This window comes from Geotrypetes seraphini, chromosome 4 (assembly GCF_902459505.1).
Source record: "Geotrypetes seraphini chromosome 4, aGeoSer1.1, whole genome shotgun sequence".
NCBI lineage: Eukaryota > Metazoa > Chordata > Amphibia > Gymnophiona > Dermophiidae > Geotrypetes > Geotrypetes seraphini.
The window spans coordinates 279,062,739-279,088,323 of NC_047087.1; the positions used below are offsets into that span (position 1 = coordinate 279,062,739).

Genomic DNA, 25,585 nt, shown 5'->3' on the forward strand with positions numbered 1-25,585 from the left:
GGGTGGACCCGCTATGCCTAAGGCCTGAATGGTCCAGGCTTCTAGAGCCTGGGCCAATCAGGCCTTAGGCTTCGGCGGGATGGGCCGGGAAGGGGCGGGCCCGCCTCATTTCGACGAAGCGTGCCTGCTTGCTCGATGTGCAAGACCCATCTGTAAGAACAGGTTTGGTGGAGTGGTGGTTGTTAGCGCCGGGGGGGGGGGGGTGCGTCTTCGGGCAGGAGGGATTGGACACCCTCCTGCCAGCGACCGATATTGTCGGGGGGGGAGAGATCGATAATGTCGGGGGGGGGCGGTCGGTAGTGTCGGGAGGGTGCGTCTTCGGGCAGGAGGGATTGGGCACCCTCCTGCCAGCGACCGATATTGTCGGGGGGGAGATCGATAATGTCGGGGGGGGGGGGCGGTCGGTAGTGTCGGGAGGGTGCGTCTTAGGGCAGGAGGGATTGGGCACCCTCCTGCCAGCGACCGATATTGTCGGGGGGGGGGAGATCGGTAATGTCGGGGGGGGGGCGGTCGGTAGTGTCGGGGGTGGGGCGGTCGGTAGTGTCGGGAGGGTGTGTCTTCGGGCAGGAGGGATTGGGCACCCTTCTACCAGTGACCGATATTGGGGGGGGAGAGATCGGTAATGTCGAGGGGGGGCGGTCGGTAGTGTCGGGAGGGTGCGTCTTCGGGCAGGAGGGATTGGGCACCCTCCTGCCAGCGACCGATATTGTCGGGGGGGGGAGATCGGTAATGTCGGGGGGGGCGGCGGTCGGTAGTGTCGGGGGTGGGGCGGTCGGTAGTGTCGGGAGGGTGCGTCTTCGGGCAGGAGGGATTGGGCACCCTCCTCCCAGCGATCGGACAGGCCGCGGCCCGCTATACTTATAGCGACAGAGAGATCCCTTGCCGCGATAAGTATAGCGGTCGCGTCTACTTACAATGTAGACCAGCATTTTGCTGGCCTACATTTTTAAGCTTCTCATCTACTAGGGAGACGTGTAGGGCCGCCTAGGTTCAGCCTAAGGCCCGCCTAAGGCCCTTAGACGAGCTTAGGCATCTTGCGGGTCTCCCTAGGCTCCCGGAGGCGCCTTCAGGCCTGCCTGGGGAGCATTTTTTTTTAAAAAACGTGCATCCCGATTGGCTGATTAGACAGCTGTAGGACGCCTACAGCTGCCTAAAATCGGGACGCACTTTTAGAGAATCAGGCCCATTGTGCTAACAGGACAATTTTTTGACATGATGCGGACAGCCCAAATCCCTTTGTAATTTGCCACATATCTTAATATATCAACCAACTTACTGAACCTTATTCCAAAAGGACTTTTCCCAGTTTGTGCCTGTGGAAGTAATAGTTACTGAGTTAGTTAGGTGACATCGACTCATGTTCGAGTCCTAGTGACTTGATGTATTACAGATCTAAAAAGAGATCGGTTTTGTGCTAGTTCAGTAAGGTCCTCCAGCGTTATCCCCATGATTGTTTTCAACATGTCCAGCCATCAGATTGCAGGTCACCCTCTTCGCCTGGTTCCTTCGATCTAATCAAACATAATGTCCTCCTCCAATGATCTTTCCCTTCTGACATTGTGACCAAAATAAGACAGTCATAACTTCATCATTTGGGCTTCGAGTAACATAGTTACTGAGTAAGGGCTGAAAATCATAATTCATCAGTTGTAACCACATGAAATATATGCATTGTATATATCTAAGTTTGTTCATCTTTATCAAGTTAAAAATCAGATGTTTCTCATTAGCTTCCAGAGACAGTCTTGCTATGTAAGATAAACACAAAAAAGGTTGAATTAGCACAAGTTTGATACTTGTGAACAGTAGTGTCAGTCTGATTGTGTAAGACGGGAAATCCTTGTTTTCCAGAAGTAAGAATTCTCGATCCCAATATGGTGCCAAATATTGTATCTTCTTTTGCTTTGCTTTTCTTTGCACTGCTTTGCTTGATGTTTGTGGAATTTATTTCAAGTAGATCACTTATGTAACTGAAAATATTTTAGTTTGTGAAGCTAGGATGTTTTTCTGTTGTGCATCTCATTATTTCTGCACTGCTTTTATCCAGTTTTTCCACTGCCCCCGTCTAGGGCCAGATTAAAGGGTAGGACAAGACAGGTAGGCCCGTACCTCAGACCTGAAGAGTTCAGGGGGACCGGTGTGCTGCCGGCTCCGATGATGTCAGTGTACCTGCCTTCAAGCCCAACTCCAGACATCCAGGTACTGCCGCCTCCTGCCTTCTTCATTATTCAGTGCAGCTAAACTCCAGTGGCATACCAAGGGAGGGGCAGGGGCGGTCCGCCCCAGGCACAGTTCTTAAGAGGGTGCTCCCAGGGTTGGCATCATGGTCCGGGAACTTCACTGCTCTGCCAGTATCGGGCCTTCCTCTCTGCTGGGTCCTGCCTTCGTGGAAGCAGGAGGAAGGCCCAATGCCAGCAGAATAGCAAGTTAAGGCTGCTGACAGTGAGAGAATGAACAGGCTTCTTAGGGCCCGCTAGGACTTCCCTCTACCGCGTCACTGATAACATCACTATTGATGCGGCAGAGAGAAGCTCTAGTGGAACAGGCCGCAAAAAATCTCACAATGGGATGGGGGGGTCAGTTGGGTCTAAAGGTGCTGCACAGGGGGATAAGAGGGAGGGATGAAAAGCTACTGCACAGGAGGATAGGAGGGAAGGATAGAAAGTTGCTGCACATTTAGGGAGAGAGGAAAAAGTAAGAATTGTTGGACATGGGCTGGAGAAGAGGAAAGGAGATGCAACAAAGAGGTAGAAAGGGGTGAGAGGGAGAAATCCTGCATATGGTGGAGGGGAGAGATGTGCATGAAGAAGAGAGAAGGAGAAATACAGTATTGGACATAGGGTGGAGGGCAGGGAGAGATAGTGCATGGGAATAAAGAAAGAAATGTTACACATGATAATGGAGAATAGGAAGGGAGAGATGCTGCATGGAGGGGAATAGAGAGGTTTGACCCAGGGCACAAGGCAGGGAGAGAGAAAGAGAGAGATGGTAGACAGTGGGAAAGAAATAGAAATATTGGATATAGCAGTGGAAGGGAAGGTACAGAGATGGATGATAGATGGTGAGTATGGAGAAAGAAGAAAACATCAAATGACGGAAGACCCTGGTGAGCGAGTTAACAGAAGACAAACAGAAACCATAGCCTGAGACCAACATGATTTGAATAATAAAATGATCAGACAACAAAAGGTAGAAAAAATAATTGTATTTTCTATTTTGTGATTACAATATGTCAGATTTGAAATGTGTATCCTGTGTGTTAGACAGCAAGCATGAGCTAGGACCTAAAAGAGAGGAAAAGTCTTTTTTTGTTTATTTTGTTTACACCACAGCGCCAGGGTGGGGTTGGAGAGGTGGTAACCCTATGTAATGTTGTGAATTGTAACACTGTGAATGTTAAACTGTAACCTTTTCTGAGCCCTCTGGGGAGGACAGGATATAAAAATAAATAAAATTGCTAAAAATTTCCGCAAACATCTGAAAACCTGGCTTTTCTCAAAAAATGTAAGTCTCCCTTCAACTTAGGAATCAAGGAAACTCTTATATCTTGGCATCCCAAGTCCTCTAAATTTTCTTCACACTTCTACCTCTAACCCTCTGTTGTAGTTCCTTCCTATTTCTCCTACTGTAAACCTCGTCGAGCTCTACGAACGTGGAGATGATGCGGTATACAAACCTAAGGATTAGATTAGATTAAAAATATTTTTTTTTATAAGGGGGGCTTAAAAATTGATTGACCTTGGGTGCCACATATCCTAGGTCTGCCACTGCTGAACTCGTAGTCTTCAAAAGGCCACGGGCAGCAGTTCCTACATGCTGCCCACGGCTGACTCGGAAGCCTTTCCACTGATGTTGGGATTTTGCATCAGAGGGAAGGCTTCAGGTCAACCACGAGCAGCGTGTAAGACCTGCTGCCTGAGAGTTTTTGAAGATTGCGAGTTCGGCTGCACTGAATAATGAAGAAGGAAAGAAGAGGTGCTACTTGGATTAGAGAGTTGCGCGGGGACAGAAATCCCACCCGTCCCCACCCGTCCCCGCCAAAATCCCACCCATCCCCACCCGTCCCCGTGAGGAATCCCTCCGTCCCCACCCGTCCCCGTGAGGAATCCCTCCGTCCCCACCCGTCCCCGCGAGGAATCCCCTCCGTCCCCACCCGTCCCCGCGAGGAATCCCCTCCGTCCCCACCCGTCCCCGCGAGGAATCCCCTCCGTCACCATCCTTCCCTATAAACTTCAGAAATAGTTATTTTATTTAATTATGCTACTGAATTAAAGGCTCTGGTAGAGACCCATTTACAAATAAGCAAAGAGACTATTAATTTGGAAATATTAATTGGGAAGAATACATACTTTGTAAATGGGTTTCTACCAGAACCTCTAATGTAAATATAAAATATAAATACTCAGCTGATGAGAACCCACAAACTGTCAGCTGAGGACTTCCTTTGCAGTTGGCCTGCGGTCCCTTTTGCCAAGCTTGGCAGGCAGCAGTAGCGTCCCTGAGTCACAGATGCTGGCACCTCAGTGGCTCATGGATGCTGCCAGCGACTGCTGCGCTTGGTGGAGGGGAGTTCTGACCATCGCTAGAGGAGGTCCTCTGCTGGCGGTGCTTGGGGATCCCCACCAGTCACAGCAAGGGCCAACAAGTACTTCAACACTGTAGAAATAAAACCAGAAATGCATTTCCTTTTCTTTTGAACACAAAACAAAGATATCTGCCATATACATTTCCCAAGGCAGATGACTCTATGCAATGTCACCTCGGTAACAAAATACAAAAATAGACAAATACACCCCCTCCCTTTTTACTAAACCACAATAGTAGGTTTTAGCACAGGGAGTTAAGCTGAATGCCTCGCGCTGCTCTCAATGCTCATAGGTTCCCTGCGCTAAAAAACAATATTGCGGTTTAGTAAAAGGGAGCCATAGTGCAAAATATAGACAGCAGATATAAATTCTCAAAACAGACACATTTTGATCACTAAATTGAAAATAAAATCATTTTTCCTATCTTTGCTGTTTGGTGATTTCATGAGTCTCTGGTTGCACTTTCTTCTTCTGACTGTGCATCCAATCTTTCTTCCTTTCTTTCAGCCTCCTGTATGTTTCCTCTCCTCCAGACCTCATTCTCTCCCCCAACTTTTTCTTTCTGTCTCCCTGTTCCCCCTTCTTTCTGTCTCTCTGTCTGCCCCCTTTCTTTCTTTCTCCGTGCCCTCCCCCAAGCCACTCGGTTTGCTGCCACCGCCATCGGGGAATAGTCCCCAAGCCACCGCTGTCCCAAGCTTTCCCTGCAGAAGCGTCGCGCTGACCAGCATTCCGCTCCCTGACGTCAATTCTGACGTAGGAGAGGAAGTTCCGGGCCAACAAGGCATTTCTCCTCATTCCATCCAGCCTGAGCCCCATCTCTCCTTGATCCAGCATTTCCCTTCTGTGTCTGTCAGAATTACCATTCCACCTATTTTCCAGCATCACCCTTCTTTGTGTCCATCTCACCTATATCCGTATCTCACCACTTTTTCAGAATCTTCATTTGTCTCTGTCCTTGTCTTTACCCCATATTCACCATTTGCCCTTTCAATGTCTTTATCTCCCCCCCCCACACACACACTTTTTCAGCATTACTTCTATGTCTCTATTTCACCTCCTCTTCATGTCCCCTCTGTATCTCTATCCTTATTCAGAAGGTCCTGCTTACCCTTTCTCTTCTTTGTGTCACTATCTCCATTTTCAGCTTTCCCCCCTTTTCCTTTGTTACTGCACCCTGTAGCCAGAATCTTTCCACCCTCCCTCCACTCCGGCCCAGCCCAGTATGAAATATTTCCTTTTGTTTCCCTCCCCTCTCTCTTCTCCTCCCTCACCCACGAGTCCTGCATCTGGCCCTCTCCCTTCTACCTGCACCTGGCAACACCCCCCTGCTCCGCGGCTCTCTTCAGCAACTCGTCAGCAGCGGTGATCAAGACAAGCTGCCGACATCGAGGCCTTCCCTCTACGAGTCCCACCTTTGTGGAAAAAGGAAGTTGAAACAAGCGGGACTCGCAGAGGGTAGGCCCCGACGCCAGAAGCTGCTGCTGAGTTGCCGAAGAGAGCCGCGGAGCAGGGGATGTGGCCGGAAGCAGGTAGAAGGGAGAGGGAGATAGGAAGGCTGTAGAAGCTCCGGAGCATGACACCGAACCCGGCCAGGATGATTTCTTTTTCAGGCTGCTGCTGCCGCTGCCATCCCCCACCCGAAATGACAAAAAACAGCCTAATGCCCGCGTCGGGAAATAGCCATGCTGAGCAGTGAGCTCAGCACGTACACAGATGAAAGCCTTGCTTGCTGATTGGTCCGGCGGCACGGTGGGGCGGGGCCGCCGGACCAATCAGCAAGCAAGGCTTTCATCTGTGTACGTGCTGAGCTCACTGCTCAACATGGCTATTTCCTGACGCGACGCCAGACTTGTAAGCTTAAGCTGCATGCTTGCATCGCCAGAATTTAGGTAGGTTGTTTTCATCCCCGTGGGAGTCCCGTGGGCAAGGGGGCGTCCCCGTGGGAGTCCCGTGGGTCAGGGGGGCATCCCCGTGGGAGTCCCGTGGGCCAGGGGGCGTCCCCGTGGGAGTCCCGTGGGCCAGGGGGGGAACCCGCGGGATCCCCGCGGGACCCGCGGGATCCCCGCGATCCCCGTTCCCGTGCAGACCTCTAACTTGGATGTCTGGAGTAGAGAGCTGCACAGGAACGGGGACGACGGGAATCCCGCGGGCATCCAGCGGGTTCCCCCTTCGGGTCACGGGGATCCAGTGGGGACGCCCCCTAGGGTCGTGGGAATCCCATGGGGATGCCCCCTATGGTCGCGGGGATCCCGTGGGGACGCCTCCGAGGGTCGCGGGGTTCCTGCGGGGCTGGATGTACTCAGTCGCGCGGCTCTTCTTCTCCTTACCTGCTCTGCTTGCAGCACAGAGCCGAACGGAAGTCTTCCCGACATCAGCGCTGACATCGGGAAGACTTCCGTTCGGCTCTGTGCTGCAAGCAGAGCAGGTAAAGAGAAGGAGAGTAGCCTCGCGGCTTGAGTGGCTACCAAGGGAGGGGGGCGGTCCGCCCCAGGTGCCGCACAGCCGGCCAGGTCCCCTTACTTTTATGGCGCTTCCCCGACCGACTGACCGACCACAGCCCTGGTCCGACAAACCTCCCTACCCTGTAGCCGCGAATCTAAATTACCTTCTTACAGCAGCTGTAAGAAGGTAATTTAGATTCGCGGTTAAGGGCAGCGAGGTTTGTCGGACCGGGGCTGTTGTCGGCCGGTCGGTCAGTCGGGGAGCGCCACAAAAGTAAGGGGACCTGGCCGGCTGTGCTGCACCCGGGGCGGGGGAGTAGGACACTGAAAGCACTGGGGAAGACAGAGGGGGGAGAAGGACGCTGACAGGACATGGGGAAGACAGGGGGGGAGAAGGACGCTGAAAGCACATGGGGAAGACAAAGGGGTGGAGAAGGACGCTGAAAGGACATGGGAAAGACGGGGGGGGAGGGGAAAGGATGCTGAAAGGCCATGGGGAAGACAGAGAGGGAGAAGGACGCTGAAAGGCCATGGGGAAGACAGAGATGGAGAAGGACGCTGAAAGGACATGGGGAAGACAGAGGGGGAGAAGGACACTGAAAGCACATGTGGAAGACAAAGGGATGGAGAAGGACGCTGAAAGGCCGTGGGGAAGACGGGGGGGTGAAGGACACTGAAAGCACTTGTGGAAGACAGAGGGGGGGAGAAGGACGCTGACAGGACATGGGGAAGACAGGGGGGGAGAAGGACGCTGAAAGCACATGGGGAAGACAAAGGGGTGGAGAAGGACGCTGAAAGGACATGGGAAAGACGGGGGGTGGAGAAGGATGCTGAAAGGCCATGGGGAAGACAGAGAGGGAGAAGGACGCTGAAAGGCCATGGGGAAGACAGAGATGGAGAAGGACGCTGAAAGGACATGGGGAAGACAGAGGGGGGAGATGGACGCTGAAAGGAAATGGGGAAGAGAGAGTGGGGAGAAGACGCTGGCAGGGAAGAAGACAGATGCCAGACTATGGGGGGAGCGGAGGGAAGAAGATGGGTGCCAGACCAATTTAAATGGAAGATGCAGAAGGAAGAGAGACAGTGGATGGAAGGAATTGAATGAGAACATGAGGAAAGCAGAAACCAGGCAACAAAGGTAGGAAAATAATTCTATTTCTTTTTCTTTTTTTTTGCTTCAGGATAAAGTAGTATATTAGTTGTGTTGATAAAAATTTATAAACATTAGAGGCTTTGGTAGAAACCCATTTACAAAGTATGTATTCTTCCCAATTAATATTTCCAAATTAATAGTCTTTTTGCTTATTTGTAAATGGGTTTCTACCAGAGCCTTTAATTCAGTAGCATAATTAAATGAAATAACTATTTCTGAAGTTTATAGGGACGGGCTGGGACGGAGGGGATTCCTCACGGGGACGGGCGGGGACGGAGGGGATTCCTCGCGGGGACGGATGGGGACATGTGGGATTTCTGTCCCCGCGCAACTTTCTAGTCTGGAGTCGGGCCCAGAGGTGCCCTCTCACAGGAGGGAGGGCCATGGGATGCAGGGGTGGGGAAGGAGCAGGACTATGAAGGGGTTGGCGCCATAGAGGGACAGGGCCAGGGGGCCCGTGTGCTTGGGTGAGTAGGACCCACCGAAGAATTAATCCTGCCCCAGGAAACCCTCTCCCCCTTCCTTAGTCTGCTCCCTTTTTTTGCTCATCTCCATAGGGATTCTCCATCTTCTTTGTTTCTTTGCTGCTTGTGCTTCTGTGATCTCTCTTCTTTTACTCTCTCTTTCAAGTCTGTCTCTTGTTCCTTGTCTCTGTCTGTTTCTCTTGGTGTGTTTTGGCCCTGGAATCTCCCTACTGTGCCAAGAGGAATTTAAAAGGATCCACAGATTTCTCCAATGTAAGTCTACTATTGTGGGTTACTTCATCCATATGCTATACCTATATGGGCTAACTTTAAAATCTGAAATATCTATACGTGAAGAGTAGGGAGTAGAGAGAAGCCAGCATTTACCTGAGAACAAGGAATATTTACAGAAACCTAAACCTCCCCTGGCTAGAGAAATATGAGCTCTTGCAGGAATGTGGCACTTAGGGACTGCAGGTGCCTCTAGTGAATGGCGAGCTGGTTTTATCAGCTACAATCTGAGGAGTTGGTTTCAGCTTTATGCATTTTTCCTAAATGGTGTTCATTATATAAAACCTATTTAAATAATTCACTCTAGGCTAATTGCTTTAATACTTAACTTGCAGACTGCATTTTACCTTTCTAGATAAAACATAGTGATGTGACATGGATGATTAGAATGGCTGTGAATTTGATTTCTATTTGCACTCCTTGTGGTTTAGATACATAAATTATATGCTCTTGTCTAGTGGTGTACTTCTTAAAAACATTTACAGTAATTTGCTGATCTATGATTGCTCAATGATGAGTGCAGTGAGGAAAATGAAGTTACTTACCTGTAACGGAGGTTCTCCAGGACAGCAGGATCAGTCAGCCACCCTTGGTGACATCATCAGATTTGCTCTCCCAGAGCTCAAAGGAAGGCGTTTGTAGCTTCCTTCTGAGCATGTGCTAGCCCCCCATTCCCACCCCCTTTATAGGCCCATGCTGCAACCTCGTGGCCTCAGGCATCCCTACTGTCAGTAGTATCTAGCAGCAGCATCCTTATGGGGAGGGCGGGATAGTGTGGCTGACTGATCCTGCTGTTATGGAGAACCTCCGTTACAGGTAAGTAACTTCACTTTCTCCATGGACAAGCAGGATGAGTCAGCCACCCTTGGTGCTTCCCTAGCTGAAGAGCATGGAAGGGTGATTGGCTTCTTGCCTGGTGTGACCTTGGAGTCCCTTCCATGCACTGGCTTACTGCTGTGGCAGGATGAGGCTGCTGCAGTTCTTACTGCGTTTGTCCCGCCCCCCCCCCCCTTTTTTTAATTTAAAGAGCATCAGAAGGTTGTTGATATAAACAACTTATTGATTAATCAAACTCTTTTTTTTTTCCTGCAGTGCAGTCAAAGCAAAACCACATTGAACATTGGTGTGAACAAGGCATCTCAGCTGGATTGATTTTTGTGGGTTTTTTTGATCAAGGAAAACTTGCTAACCTACCTTCAGGGTCAGAGTAGTCTTTCTGAGGTAGTCTCTACTCAGGCAGACCCTTTGTTGAGGAGGGCCTGGCTGCTAATTTCCCATCTTTGGTGGGGGTTGGGAGGTATTTGTGCTGTCTGGAGGACCATGTCACCGCTTTGCAGATGTCCTCTACCATGGTGGAGTGGAGATTGGCCATTGTGGTTGACACGGCTCGGAGTTGGTGCACTGTGGCCCTGCCCGTTAGGCTAAGGTCCTCCTGTTTGTAGCAGAATGTGATGCAGTCTGATATTCAACTGGAGAGGGTGCATTTGCTGACTGGGGCTCTTGTGTTGTTGGGGTCCCAGGAGACAAAAAGTTGTGAGGACTTGCTCCAAGGTTGAGTGTGCTGCAGGTATATTTTCAGCACTCAGGTGCAGTCCAGGGTGTGGAGTTGCTGTTCCGATTCGTTGGCGTGTGGCTCTGGGTGGAAGGAAAGGAGCATGATTGTTTGATGTGGAAGGGGGAGACTAGGAAGAAATTTGGGATGAGTCCTGAGCAAGGCATGGTCGTGTTTGAATCACATGTAGGGAGGGTACAATACTAAAGCCTGCAGTTCGCTGATGCACATGGCTCACGTGATGGCAGAAAGGAAAAGGGTTTTCCAGATGATGAGCTTGGAGTCTGCCCTCTCCATGGGTTTGAATGGGTGCTCCATGAAGTGGCGGAGTACGATATTGAGATCCTAGGCTGGTGGTGGTGGATGCAGGTTGGGGGGGGGGGTAAAGGTTTTTAAGTCCCTTCATGAATCTGATCACCAGGGCGTGTGTCACGAGGGTCCCTATATCGATGTTTTCATGTAAGGCAGAGATGGCACTCAGATGTACTCTGATGGTGCTTGTCTTGAAGCCTTCGGTCGAGAGACATAGAAGGTACTGGAGCACAGGCGGGATTGGGCATGCAAAGGGGTTCAGCTGCACTGCTAAACACCATGTCTGGAACCATCTTCATTTGAGCGTGTACGATTTTCTGGTAGCTGGACGTCTAGCTGCTAGCAGTACATTTGTGACCTCTGTTGTCAGGTGAAGTAGAACTAGGGTCATCCTTTCAACATCCAGGCTGACAGGGTTAATGTTTGTAAGTCGGGGTGCAGCATGGTGCCCTGGTCCTTCATGATAAGGTATGGTCTGTGCAGGAGGTGCACCAGAGGCTGTACTTCCAGACGGTGGAGGAAGGGGAACCATGACTGTCTGGGCCAGTGCGGGGTGATGAGGATTATTGACGTCCCATCTTGCATGATCTTCCTTATTGTCTTGTGGATTAGAGACGTGGTGGAGTATGCATATATCATCTGGTGTCCCCAGTAGATCGTGAAAGCATTGGAGCACAGGCTGGACTAGGATGGTCATTTGGAGCAGAAGCGTGCGTACTTCATGTTGGACTCACTTGCAAACAGGTCTAAACCTGGGCTGGATTTCCTGTTTAGCATAGCAGGCCACTGCCTGGGAGGCATCTGCTCTGTGCAGAGTGCTGTTTACCCTACACCTCCTTCCTCCCATCAGCAGGAGAGAGCAACCCTTCCCATCTGTGTCTGCTGCCATTTGAAGTTGGAAGGTGCAGGTCCCCTTAGTCTAGCAGGAGTCACCGGCATCATGTGTTTAGACTTCAGATTGAGACCAACTGCAGATTGAGACCAACCATGGAGGCACAGGAAGATTAAAAGCACTGTTATCCTCCAGTCAATGGAAGAGAAGGGAGGATGGGTTTTTTTTTCCTTTGGGGTTAGGGTTGTGAGGCTGAGATTCAGGAAAGGTTAGGACAATGATCTTTCTATGATGGTGGGGGAGAAAGCATCAACAGGTACCTGAGATATCATTCTAACCTTGACTGATACTATTGAGCCAAGAAGGCGCCTATTTGAAGCTCGCTCTATAAAGGAAAATAGGCACCTAATTTCCTTTATAGAAAACTAATGTAACAGTGCAAATGTGTGCTTATATTTTAAGCATGACCACTATGCTGGCCATAGAGCTGATGTAAATGCCAGCACCTAGGTTGCTAAAAAAAAAAGTATGTAAATTATAGTGATGTTATAATTTATGTAACTGTGCATTCCTCTGTCCATGTGTACATTCACCTTCAATCTATGTGCCATTATCTTTAGGTACAGTTTATGCAATAGCATGTAGCCTGAGTATTGTCATTTATTTATTTACTAGGATTTATTTTCTGCCTTTTTGAAGGGCATTCACTCATGGTGGTGTACAGCAAGAATAATAGACAATTTACAGCAGTAAAAATATTCAAATAATACAAGGTATGTCATAGTGTGCTACATTACATTGTCAATGCAATAAGACATTTTAATAGACGGAATAGGGTGTAAGCAAAGATGGAGCATATAGATAGATAACATAAGAACATAAGAACATAAGAACATAAGCAGTGCCTCCGCCGGGTCAGACCATAGGTCCATCCTGCCCAGCAGTCCGCTCCCGCGGCGGCCCGAACAGGTCACGACCTGTCCAAATCACCAGAAGGGGCCCCCATGCCACCTTGGTTTCCTATTGAGTCCTATCTTCCCATCAAAGTCCTAGCCCTCCGGTCTTGCACATGCACGACCTGGTCGGGTTTCTATACTTATTTTCTGGTTAGCTTTCTCAGTATCCCACGATCCCTTTATCCCTCAGGAATCCGTCCAGTCTCTGTTTGAATCCTTGTACCGTACTCTGCCCAATCACGTCCTCCGGTAGCGCATTCCAAGTGTCCACGACCCTTTGGGTGAAAAAAAACTTCCTTGCATTCGTTTTGAACCTATCTCCCTTCAGTTTCTCTGAATGCCCCCTCGTACCTGTTGTCCCCTTCAGCCTGAAGAATCTGAGAATCTGAAGAATCTGAGAATAAGATAGAGTAACAGGAATAAGAAATTAAGGGTACTGATTTAAAGAAAGTTGCACATGAGGGTTAGAATAGTGCTTGAAAATTATCTTAGGGTAAGAGTGGATAAACATGTCCTGCTATAGTATGTGCAGCTGGTGTCACTTCTTGAGTGTGTGTGAGTAGCAATTTAATTACTTATTCCATTAAATGCTTGATTGAAGAGCCAAGCTTTCTCCTGCTTTCTGAAGTGTAGAGTATTGTGTTAAGCAAAACCATACAGGGAGAGCATTCCAGAATGTGAAAGCTACTCAGGAGAAAGCTGGCTGGAGGGTATCACATTGTGTGGTTAGGGCTATTCCTTAGGAGTACCTTAGTGACCTTGGAGGTGTGTAGAGAGAGATCTCTTCTTCAAGTGCTCTGGGCCATTTCTTTTGAGAGATCCTTGATGATCAGACATAGTTTTAAATTTAGCCTTGTATTGTACTGGTAGCCAGTGAAGTTTTGCATAAATGGTGTGATATGGTCACACAACTTACAACCTTTTATTAGTCTTCCTGCAGAATTCTGAATCAATTGAAGTTGAAGCCAGACCCTTTGTAGTCAGACCAGTGTAGAGTGCATTATAGTAATCCAGTTTTGATGTTGTCATGTTATGCACAACTGAGACAAGACAAGGGACAACGTAGTTGTCTCAAATGGTAGAAACAGCTTTTGAAGGATCAGAGTAAGTGTTGAATCTAGCTGTTCTTGGGTTCCTGACTTGTGATTTCCGAAAAGAGATTTTGTTATTAAGACCAACTTTACTTGGGTTCATTTATGTGTGTATATGTTGATATTCTGGCCATTTGTAAATTCTTTGAGCTTAAATTTTAGTTCACTCCTTTGATGGTATATATAAGGAAGCTGGTGCTCAGGGCAGAAGGAAAATGGTGCCCAGCACCCCCTCCTCCCTTGTACCTCTTAAACGCTCTCCACCAGCAGTAAGAAGGGTCTCCTACTTGTTGCTCACACCAGTTCAGTCCTTCCTTCTGACGTAACATCCTGATCTTGCCAACAGGAAGTTGCATCAGAGAGGGCTCAGGGCCAGCATGAGCAGTAGATAGGAGTCCCTGCTCAGTGTCAACGAAGAATAGAAGCATTTAAGGGGTACTGGAGGGGGTGTAGTGCAGTTAAGAGATTCCCATTGGCGGGAAGAGAGGAGAGATGCCAGAGTGCTGTGGCGACGCTGCCAAGATGACACCTGAGGTGCTCTGCTCCCTCCCCTTACTACAGCACTGCCCTCCATACAGGATTACCTCAAATATGGTTATAAAATCTATAAATAATGTTAGAAATAAGAGTAAAATAACATTACAAGGTACTACATTGTGGCTGTATCCTATTAAAAGCTGAGTTGGCTTGAAGCAAATTTAACTCTTCAGGTTCAAATATCGTATATTTCATGACACAGAAATTATTTAAAGATTTGATAACACACTACTCCAGTTTACACCATCACATTAGCTTGCTGCTTTCAACCACTTTTACATAGAAAAGTATATGCACATATAGGTGACTTTGAGTATGCAGAACGGTATTTTACATCCTTAAGCAGATGCTTACAAAATTACCTGGGGATATATGCACATGAAAGCAGGTGCTTAGAAAGCATACAGCCCAGTATTCAAATAGAATTATCCAGATTACTGCAGCCATTCCAGATGATTCCTTTAGCCCCTCCCTCTCCCTCAAAAAAATAGCTTAGTGGCCCAGCAGGCCCATGCCAGGCTTGGGCCAGGCCCAACTTGACTATTTAAAAAAATATATATATAAAAAAATACCCTGGTAGTTCAGTGGACCCTTTTCCTCCCCTCCTTCGAAAAGAATACCCTGGTGGCCCAGAAAAACTATCCACTCAACCTACCCTGAACCCTGGCCATGATGGGCCAGGACAAGCACGACCCTCTAGTTACCACTAGCCCTGACAGTGGAATCCCATCCTACCCCTACTCAACCACATATCTTGGATAGGAGGCAGGAGGAACACCTTCTTCCTCTTGCCTCTGGGTTTACCCACTTTGAAATGGCTGTGCCCCTCCCTTCCCAGTGCATCCTGGGATGCACTGGTTAGGCCTAAGTACTATATAACAAAAAACCCTCCATGTATGTTACCCCAGCGTGAACCAGGCAGGGATGGAGTTCTACCATTTTGAGGAGGGCAAGCCCAGAGACAGGAGGAAGAAGATATTCCTCCTGCCTCCTACCCAAGATATATAGTAGGGTGGGGGTGGGATTCCACTAGACCACCAGGACCAGTGGTAACTAGAGAGTTGGGGTCTAGCCCGTCATGGCTGGGGGTTGGGCTGGGTGGGTCCATTGGACCACCAGGATATTTTTTTGGGGTATAGGAGTCGGGATTGGGAGGGACCATTAGGGGTGGGGTTGGCATGGCATGGCACAGGAAGCCTGATCAGGGCAGAGTGGTTAAATTGGCGGGAGAGAAGGGGTACTGTTTGACACTGCCCTGGACCTGGTGTTATTTTTTATGGCACTAAACGTACCTGAGTTCAAAGAAGCATGGAATGAATACAGAGGATCTAGAATCAGAAAATAATATTAAATATTGAACTAAGGCCAGTACTGGGCAGACTTGCACGGTCTGTGTCTGTATATGGCCGTTTGGGGAGGATAGGCTGGAGAGGGCTTCAATGGCTGGGAGGGTTTAGATGGGCTGGAGTAGGTTTTAACAGATTTCGGCAGTTGGAACCCAAGCACAGTACAGGGTAAAGCTTTGGATTCTTGCCCAGAAATAGCTAAGAAGAAAAAATTAAAAAAATTTAAATTGAATCAGGTTGGGCAGACTGGATGGACCGTTCGGGTCTTTATCTGCCGTCATCTACTATGTTACCTGACAGTTTGGGTTTTTTTTAAAGCATTCTGTGGGATACTAAATGACCACATTTAAATGTGGTCTGTACTAATGGCTTCAGCACCTGCGCTGAAATCATTAGAACATTGGGAGACACACTCACACCAGCGCTAATCACCTTTAGCATCGGCTTTAGGTTTTGAGCATTGGCCCACCTGACAAGAGATCCTTGGCACTATCCAGCAAGTTACATAGAGAGTGTTTAAAATATTGTTACTTTCCAGATAACACTCAACACACTGTCCTACATATACCCTGATTTTTTATTTTTGCTGTCCTGACTTTATCCAATAAGCTATTTGTGTAACAGTCTGAATATTGTAGGTATCCAGAAAGTTTACAATGTAGTCCACTTAGCGAGAAAGCAGGCAGCGAAACTAGACCCCTCCATCAATAACCTGCTGACAGCAACAAGTGACTTCAAATCATTTTGAAAAGAAATCAAAACCCTACTTTTCAAAAAAATTTATCCAGTTATCTTAACTCTCCCCTTGTCCTTCCCCCTCCCTTCGTAAATTCCCCCTCAAATCGCTACTCTTCTTGCACTTTCTCCTCAAAGACTCAACTATGAAACCAGTCCCCTAAACTGTAATTTCCCTGTAATGTCCAATTCTCTTCTGATTTCTTCTCTTCTTGTAATTTCTCCTATGTTCGCCACCCATCTTGTAATTTTTCCTCTAAGACTCTTTTATGTAACCAGCCCCCTAGAGTGTAATTTTCCTGGAAATGTCCAGGTATCTTCTGATGTAATCCGCCTAGAACTGCAAGGTACAGGCGGAATAGAAGTCACTAATGTAATGTAATGTAATATACATTATATTCATCATGGCAGCGCTGAATATCTGTGAATTATCTAAATGCTGTGATTAAACACTGACTACAGAGTTTGACCATCAGGCTTATAATGTCCACTTTTATGCGATGTCTGTATAGGTATTCTGGAAGCAAAACACGAACATGATTGACACTTATACAGTTTATTAAAAATCTGATATACTGCCCATCATAGCCATCTGAGTGGTTTACAAAATTATTTTTAAAAATCAAGTATAGATGACAGCTTTGAAATTTTTTAAGCTGGGGAGCTTTGCTAGGAGATGGCAGAGATTTGAAATTTGGAAAAAATCTTATGTGTAACGAGGGATTACTGTTGTTGCTGTGAATGGGGGTGGGGATTTTCTTGTGGGAATGACATTCTGTCATGTTGTGTAACGGGATGAGTGCTTTGAAGGAGAACGATGCACTTATCCTTATTTTTGATGTTTCGTATGAAAGGGTATTGCTTGATGTTGCTGTTTTTAGTATCTTTAATAAAAGCTCTCACTTAAAAAAACAAAACCAAAGTATAGCTAGAAACAGCAATAGAGTAAAATGTCATAAAATAGATTGAAGAAGAAAATTAGAGATAAACAAGATTGATGTTCCCCTATCTGTCATCTCCGGGGTTAATACCACATATGCATGTGTTTTCCAGTACTGCTGCATCTTGTCTTCTCTCAACACATTTCCTGTTGGGCAGGATGTGGCAGCATGTAAAATCAGGCCTATACTGGAAGGCCCTATACTGGTACAGAGCACAGTACCTTTGGAGCAGCCCAGGGAAAGATAGGACAGTGATGATGGGGGAAGGGAAATACTGGCCCCAAGACTGAGATGGGAAAAGAAAGATGAGAGAATTCTTTCCTGCCACTTCCTGAATGCTGACACCATAGTCTAGGGCAGTCCAGTTGTAGTTGACCTCACCCTTAAGAGTTGCTGGTGCAACTGCCAGGCCAGAATGAAAAGCACAAAGCTTATACATTTTGTACTTGTAAGCCTACAATGAAAAATGTACAGAATAAGATAATTTTAGACTAATGTTGAACCACATCTACATGTGTCTGTATAAGCCTGACCCTTTGATTTGAGAGCAGAGGAGTAAATTGTCAAGAAAAGAGATGGAACTCTTCAGACAACATTGAGATTCAAAAATAAAATTCACCTCTTAAAAGTCATCTGTGTCTCAGAATTTGTTTTGGATCTTAATTTGCCACCCATCTTTTGATTTACACTTCAGCTCCAGTTACCAGCGCGCTAGCCGACGTAACACGCGTTAAATATTAGTGCAAACTAACGCATCTATAGAATATAATGGACGCATTAGCATTTGACACGCGCTAAATCGGCTAGCGCATCTTGGTAAAAGGACCCTTTAGTTATCTGATGATGGACCCTTGAAAGTGCATGGGATCTTATTTTGTAACCAATTGATGCATTACTTTGTCAACACATACAAGTGATTATGCCAGTAAAGTTTCCTGGGAGAGATGGCTTTCAGGTCCATTTGTCCTGGGCCTCACACAGAAAAGGGACTTCCATTTGGAAAAATCTTTGTTTAATATGCTTTTAACTGAATTCAAAATTAATTGCTCTATTGCACTTTTCTTTAATTTTAAACACATTGACACACTTTCTATAGTTTAAAAATCTGCCTCAAGTGCTTCTTTAGCTGTAGGTTTTGTGGGTTTTTTTTGTAAATGATGAGTTCCAGGACTTCAGGGTCTCCTAAATTGCACTGGCCTAGTGTTCTGTCATTCTCTGAAAAGTCATATAACTCAGTAAATTAAAATGGGGAAATTATAATGTTAAACCAGCACAAAACAGTGAATTTGGACTTTCTATGTATCTGGACTGAGAATTAGAATTTTTGTCTCCCATTTACCGAAAGTTATATTCTGGAAAGCAAATGATTCCAGTAGATTTCACAATTATCTATCATATTCTTAAGCAACTGTGTCTTCCGGCGAAGGGGTGTTGTTTAGTGTTTTTTTTTGCTTGTTTGCTTTGTTTCATATATTTTTTTTCTTTTATTTAGACAAAACTAAATGTCTCAGAAAGAATGAGTTTTCCTGAAACTTTAGAATTTCTCTCTTTAACAATGTATTTGAACTGGACTTCAGCTTCTGGGGCTGCCTCCTCAAAACATTTTAACATTACAAAGCTGATAAGCCTGTTTGGCCAGCAGGGAGACAGCCTTCCAATGCAAATAGAAAAGAAAGCATCCAATGGCACTTGGGCACTCCTCAAAACTCAGATCATATGACAGTAGTTACAAATTAACTCAAGAGCCAGGTAGAACCGTGGGAGAAGTAGTGCGTCTGTCTGCTGATTATCGATGAAGGTTGCAAGAGAGAGAGCAGTTGAGTTCTTGTAGAAACAATGAAAAAGGAGTGCCTGATGGTATTTAGGAAGAAACTTAAAGAGAAATCCAGCACAGGAGAGACAGAAGATTTTATAGTTCTAAGCTGTGATTTTAGCATTACACCTTTTAAGTGAAACGGGAACAAAGGAGTTGTGAATTTCCAAATGCTGGCATTTGGCTGATTTTTCTTCCTGGAAGTATGTGCACTGTGCAGTATGAGCGCTGTCAAACAGCAAAGAGCGGGTCAGCAATTCCAAAGAAGGATAACAAGGTGCTGAGTTGGGAATATGTGGACTGTGACAGTCTGGAGAAATGCTATATTCCTGAGGAAGCTGGTCAGTATAGAAACAATGGCTGGAGCCAAGATTCTAGAAATTACTCACAGACAGAAAGGCAGCCAGACAGTGACCACAGGAAACAATATCGAGGCTATAGGGACTGTCGGAAGGATAAGAGCCGATATGTGGATTACAAGAAATTTGATCGAGATTTTGAAGATTTTAGGAAAACTGAGAGACGGTTTGCTAATTGTGAAAACTTAGATGAGGAATATAGAAGTTACAAAAAGGATAAAAGTCAATATGTGGATCGCAGGAACATGAGTAAAGACTATGAAGACTTTAAAAAGACAAGTGCCCCATTTCTGGATGGAAGAAATATGGAGAATTACAGAAATGCTGAACATCGATACACTGACTGGAAAAATTTGACTGATGATATGTGGAATTGTGAGAGCACATATCAGTACATAAATGGTAGGAACTCTGCACATCTCCAGGAGGATTATCAAAAGATAAAAAGTTGGTGCAAAGATGAAATTTGGGATAAAGACTGTGAAGATAACAAAAATAATGGTTATCAGAATTATGAGGATTACAAAAAAGTCCGAAGTCGATATACAGACCATAGAGGGACATGGAAGGAAACAGAAGATCAGTGTTTTGGAGACGCTAGGAAAAAAGACAACTTTGTGAAGAACAAGAGTTTAGAAAAAGACTGTAAGGAATACAAGAAGATTGGGATTCAGGATTGTGGTTTTAGGAGCTTGGAACAAGATTATAGAAATTGTTGGAAAATTGAAGATCAGTATATTAATGGCAGGACTATAGATCAAGAGTATGGAGACTGTCCAAAAGTCAGAAGCCATGTGGATCACAGGAATGCAGATCATAACTATGGGGATTATAGGAAGTTTGATCAACTGGATGAGAATTACAAATGCAAAGACATAGAAGAGGAACGCTCTAGTTGCAAATATGTGACCAAATCTAATATGAAATGTGGTGGTTGTAGTGATCTTGAAACTAGAGATGGAGACTACAAGGAATTGGATTTTCATATTAAAGATCTGTTTACTGCTCGGGATCGAACTGGTCGCGTATTAGATTCTGAACACGCTGATGTTTATCAGCCTAGGAAATATTCAACAGCACGAAGCTTGGACTGGGAGTATGAAGACAGTGATAAGACTGACACTGATTCCTGGGAAAGAAACAGCTTCTACAGAAGTACAGCTCCCAGCACCTTAAGACATTCGGAATTTGTGCAGAACAGAAAGAAGAATCAAGGTAATTTATTTTACTTGTCTTAGAGGACTCTTTATCAGGTATTAGATCTTTCCTTGGATTAACAAGAGTTATCCAAAAATCATGGTAAACATGAACGTTGAAGACAACATGGGAAGCTTGTAATCATATGAAGAAATGGTTTAAATAGTCTGGGAAGTTTTGGGTCACTATTTTAAATTCTGTAGTCAGTGTTTCTGTTAAAGGCCAGTGATGGGGTTAAAAATAATGCCAGGTGATATCCAGATAATGAATATCTGGGTGCCACTGACCGCTAGCAATATCCAGGTAACTTGTGCAGAGAGTTATCTAGATAACTTAGGACAGCAATTTTTATATTCTAAATTATCTGGATAGTTTTATGGATAGTAACACTGTTCTCCTCTTCTTCAAAACCGCGCTAGTGGTTTTTAGCGTAGAGAGCCGTGCTGAATGGCCTGCGCTGCTCCCGACACTCATTGAGTTCCTTTGAGTGTCGAGAACAGCGCAGGCCATTCAGCGCGTCTCTCTGCGCTAAAACCCGCTAGCGCGGTTTCATAGAAGAGGGGGGGGATATATTGCCACTATCTGGATAATTTTCCACTCCATCTCAGTGCTGTTCAGATATCAGAGCAGTCTGAAATAATTTTCATCAGCATTATCTGAATGGTCCCAGTCAGTTTCACTTATCTAGGTAACAGATGCTGCTACTCAGATTAGTACTTTTGAATATCAGTTCAGGCATGAATAATGATATAATTCTTGGGAAATTCATAGAGAAAGGGAAGTTATCAATATGGGCTATTTTAGCACAGGTCCCATTTTGTGCAATGAGTCCTAGTTCTAGTAACTGAGGTTAACAGTAAAATAGCACAGCTTAATGGTAGTAGCTCCCCACCCACCCTCCCACCTCATGCTGCTTTAAATGAAGATATCAGAATCTATTAAGAAGTTAGATTTTTCTAGAACCAGTATGGCTTCTAGAATTCTGTGTTATAGTTTCTTCCCTTGGATGGACACACATCTACCCTTTTCTGTTTTTGTTGGGGTTTTTTTGTACAGTGGTGCCTCACACAACGAACTTAATTCGTTCCAGGAGCAAGTTTGTTATGCGAAAAGTTCGTTATGTGAAACGCGTTTTCCCATAACAATACATGTTAAAAAAAATAATTCGTTCTGCAGCATAAAATATGCTAAGATGACATAAAAAAAGATAAATTTGTCAAAATGGTGAAAATGGTGGTCTTGCTGAGGCCAAACTCTTTGACGAGGTCACACTGTTTTACCCCACATTCACTACTTCTAATTATTTCCCGTTTCATTTCAACAGAAATCACCTTCCTGCTTTTTTTAGAAGCCATGATATATAAAAAATATTGAGTTTATCTTAAAAGGACGACTGTATACAGTGAGAGAGGGCAGTTAAGCGCAGTGACTAACGACTGCCTGCAGTGCCTGCGCGGAAGGATGCAATACATCGGCAGCTCGGGCGACTTCGTTGTGTGAAACGAAGTTCGTTGTGTGAATCAAGACATGAAGTTCGTTGTGTGCAGCGTTCGTTGTGCGAGGCGTTCGTTATGCGAGGCACCACTGTATTTTCTTATATTCAAAAAGAACAGCAAGTACTAGAAAAATCTGTTCCCCCTCCCCTTCAAATGTTATTTTCTGTACATAAATTAAATTACTTTCCTGCTCAGGGGTAAATTATTTAGCATCTGCCATTGCTGTACAGTCCATCGGAATTAAATATGCCCTGTGGCAAATAGCATGTATTAACCATTAATGAATGATCCACCTAAGTTAGTTGTTTGTTCTTACAAGCATATAACTTAGTAAAGCTTCTGTAAACTTAGATAGTTTTCACCGTTAAGTAAAGGTGCCACTCAGTATGTCTGGAAGCATCCGCGAAGTTCTGTAGGTGCATGCTTTTAACCAGAGGTATAAACAACCAGGATCCAAAGAAATGATCTACACCAAAAGCAGGTACAAATGTTTGCATGAACTTTATACCCATGGTAGTTTTAAAATATCCAAGGCATACCCAAAGACTTTGTACCTAGATAGCCAGTTTAAAAGTCACTCACATTATACCATAGTAACGTATTGATAACTACAGAAACATTATTTGTATCCACACTGTAAAGACAAATTAGAGCTGCCAACACTGGAAGCTTGAAAACTTGTGGAAAGGGAGTGAGATCCTACATCAGTTTGTTTATTTTTCTCTCACTGAATCTCTACCATCCTGGCTAGGTGAGCTTACATGTTCCAAAACTTAATGCTGCATGCAGCTCTGAGCCACTAACACTGGTTGTCTGACCATCTAGCCTCCAAGTTCTCTATGGCCTTGCTGGTCAGTGCCCAGGTACCACAGATTTTCCTGTACTGACCACCTTGGTTTTTGGGGAGTTGTAACCTGTTGATCGCAACCTGGCTACCCGTGTTCTGCAATATTGCTTGGATGTGCATCTCCTCCCTGTGTTGTGCCCTTATCACTTCTCCCCTGCAGCTCTCAAAGGACTGATTGTATGAACTGATTTCAGTACTACAGCTTCCCAACCTTTTTCTGCCACTAGCACAGAATATGACAGATAGATAGATAGATTATTAAGCTTATCTAAAGCTGACCAGTTTCATCCTAGTGCCTAGAATCAATGGAGCCTAGTTGATCTTTGGCTACTCCTCACGTCACAATCAGAGACGTCCTCCCCCTAATTCTATAACAGGGTACCTAGAGTTAGGTGCCAATTGTGTGTGCATATTTATACAATACCAGCACATACACATTTAATATGTGAGCTATGTGCTTAGCAGTGTTCTAGAAGATAAATGCACAAAGGTGTTGGCGTATAAATGCAGGCAAGATATTCAGGTAGGCAGGGCCAGTATTTACATACTTAACTCACAGAATACTGTACATTAAGTGCTAAAGAGCCACATTTGGGCACTAACATCTACACCAACCATAGATCTGGCATAAGTAGGCACGTCTAAATGTAGATATGTTTATGCCAACTTAAGTTGGTATTCTATAATGGCAATTCTCACATTCTTGCCATCATAGAATAAGCGCACTACCTTCTTTTGGCACCTAAATTTGGTGCCTAGTTCTCGAATTGCCCCCTCTATGCTTATTCCATACCTTCTTGAATTCCATCACCACTTTGACTGGGAGACCATTCCATGTATCAAAATAGAGAATGACACAAGGATAAAATTTGTCCCCATCCTTGCAGTCTGTGTCTCCACGGGCTCTGCCTCCATCCCTGCAAGCTCTGTCCTTATCTGCTCAACCCTCGAACCCTTAGGATAAGAACATAAGAATTGCCATACTGGGATAGTAGTTACTTCTCTTATCTGTGGTGTTCCCACATCTAGGAGAATTGTTCTCTCTTGCATGTTTAATGTTATTGGTGTAAATATCCTACTGACCATTTGTAATATGTGAGCCATTTTTAGACCCCTGCTGAAGATTCAGCAGAACCGAAACACGGGCCGTGTTGGGTCCTGTCATAAACAATTGGGTCATTTTGCTCTCAAGTGGATGTAATCACCATAAACTTTTAATTTGAACTGACAATAAAACAACATCTCAAGAACATTGTTTTCCACAGCCTTCTTTTTTGTTTCAAGAACATAAGAATTGCCATACTGAGACAAACGGAAGGTCCATCAAGTCCAATATCCTGTTTTCAACAGTGGCCAATCCAGGTCCCAAGTACCTAGCTAGATTTTATATTTAAATTAGGGCTGCATATTTAACACATTTTTAATGCAATTAACTTGTTAAAATGATAATGTGCATTAATCTCCTTAAAAATACATGACTTGCTGATCAACTTGAACCCCCCTCCCCATGTCACTGCAAGTCTCGATTGATGCTTTCTCTATACCTCCCTCAACCCCCACCATGGCACTTTTAATTTTACCTTGCTGGTGCTGCCCAACAACAATTCAAAGAGGCCTGCTCTGGGGCCTTCCTTCAGCTATGTCCCGCCCTGAGTAAACAAGAAGTTGCATCATTAGTGTGGGATTTGGCTGATGGAAGGCCCCAGAATTAGCTTCTTTGAATCACTGTTGTGTAGCACTGGCAAGGTAAAATTGAAAGTGCTGTAGCGGGGGTTGAGGAAAGGAAAGGGAGAAAACCAAGGGAGGGAGGAATAACAACAAGTGATCTGTCTCGTTTGCACCGGCTCATGTCTAAGAGCGTAGGTGTTGCAGAAGGGTAGAGGCAGGTGCAAAACCAATACTGAGCAACCCCGGTGGCAGGGTGGAGTTGGACATGGCCGGGGTTGAGGGAAGGAAAGAGAGAACCGAGGGAGGAAGGAGAGGTGGCAATTGGGTTGTCTCATCTGCACCAGCTCAGGCCTAAGAGCTCAGATGCTGCAGAAGCATAGAAGCAAGATAAAGCCAATACCAAGTGGCCCCAGCGGCAGGGTGTAGTCGGATGAAGGTGGCTATGGACTTGGCGACTGTGCTGCAGGAAAAATCGCTGGTTTATGAATTCTTCAGAGAAATGACTGTGCAAATCATAGGAGCCAACTTTTGAAAATTATTGGGGGTGCTAAACCCTACAGAAATTACCTTTCTCTAGATATACTCAAGGAGTTTTTTTCAATATTGAGGGTGCTCAAGCACCCACAGAGCTGGTTCCTATGTTGTAAATTATGAACCCCCTTGGAAAATTATACCAGAAAATAATACTCTTAAACAGACCTATATTTAAACCATAAGACTCTTTGGCCTAAAACCTTTTCTTTATAAAGATGCCTTTGACTTATAAATTCAGATTTTGATATCGGCTACTATAAGCCTACCTGTACTCCCTTATGTTTTTTCCTTTCCCTACCTATTTTTTTTATTTTATGAAATGGTGTAACCCTCACTTTTCCTTTTGCCTTCTGTGAAGTTTCCTCTCTTATTTTAAAGAGTCTGTGTTAACTTTCCTTTATAAGTATATTTTTTAGCTATGATTTTATGTAAAC

At 45.3% G+C, this 25,585-nt stretch overlaps 1 protein-coding gene across 6 annotated transcripts in view; it reads left to right on the top strand.

The window, feature by feature from the left end:
• Positions 1-25,585, top strand: part of DNMBP (dynamin binding protein) — a 195,394-nt gene that overhangs the window by 84,639 nt on the left and 85,170 nt on the right. Inside the window, exon 1 of one of the 6 annotated variants that reach the window (XM_033941304.1) lies at positions 19,027-20,624. The exons of the other annotated variants lie outside the window; for them this stretch is intronic. Coding sequence (XP_033797195.1) covers positions 19,256-20,624 — 1,369 coding nt within the window. The 5' untranslated portion in view covers positions 19,027-19,255. Of the gene's footprint in view, positions 1-19,026; positions 20,625-25,585 lie in introns of those variants that run through there. 6 annotated transcript variants of the gene reach the window in all.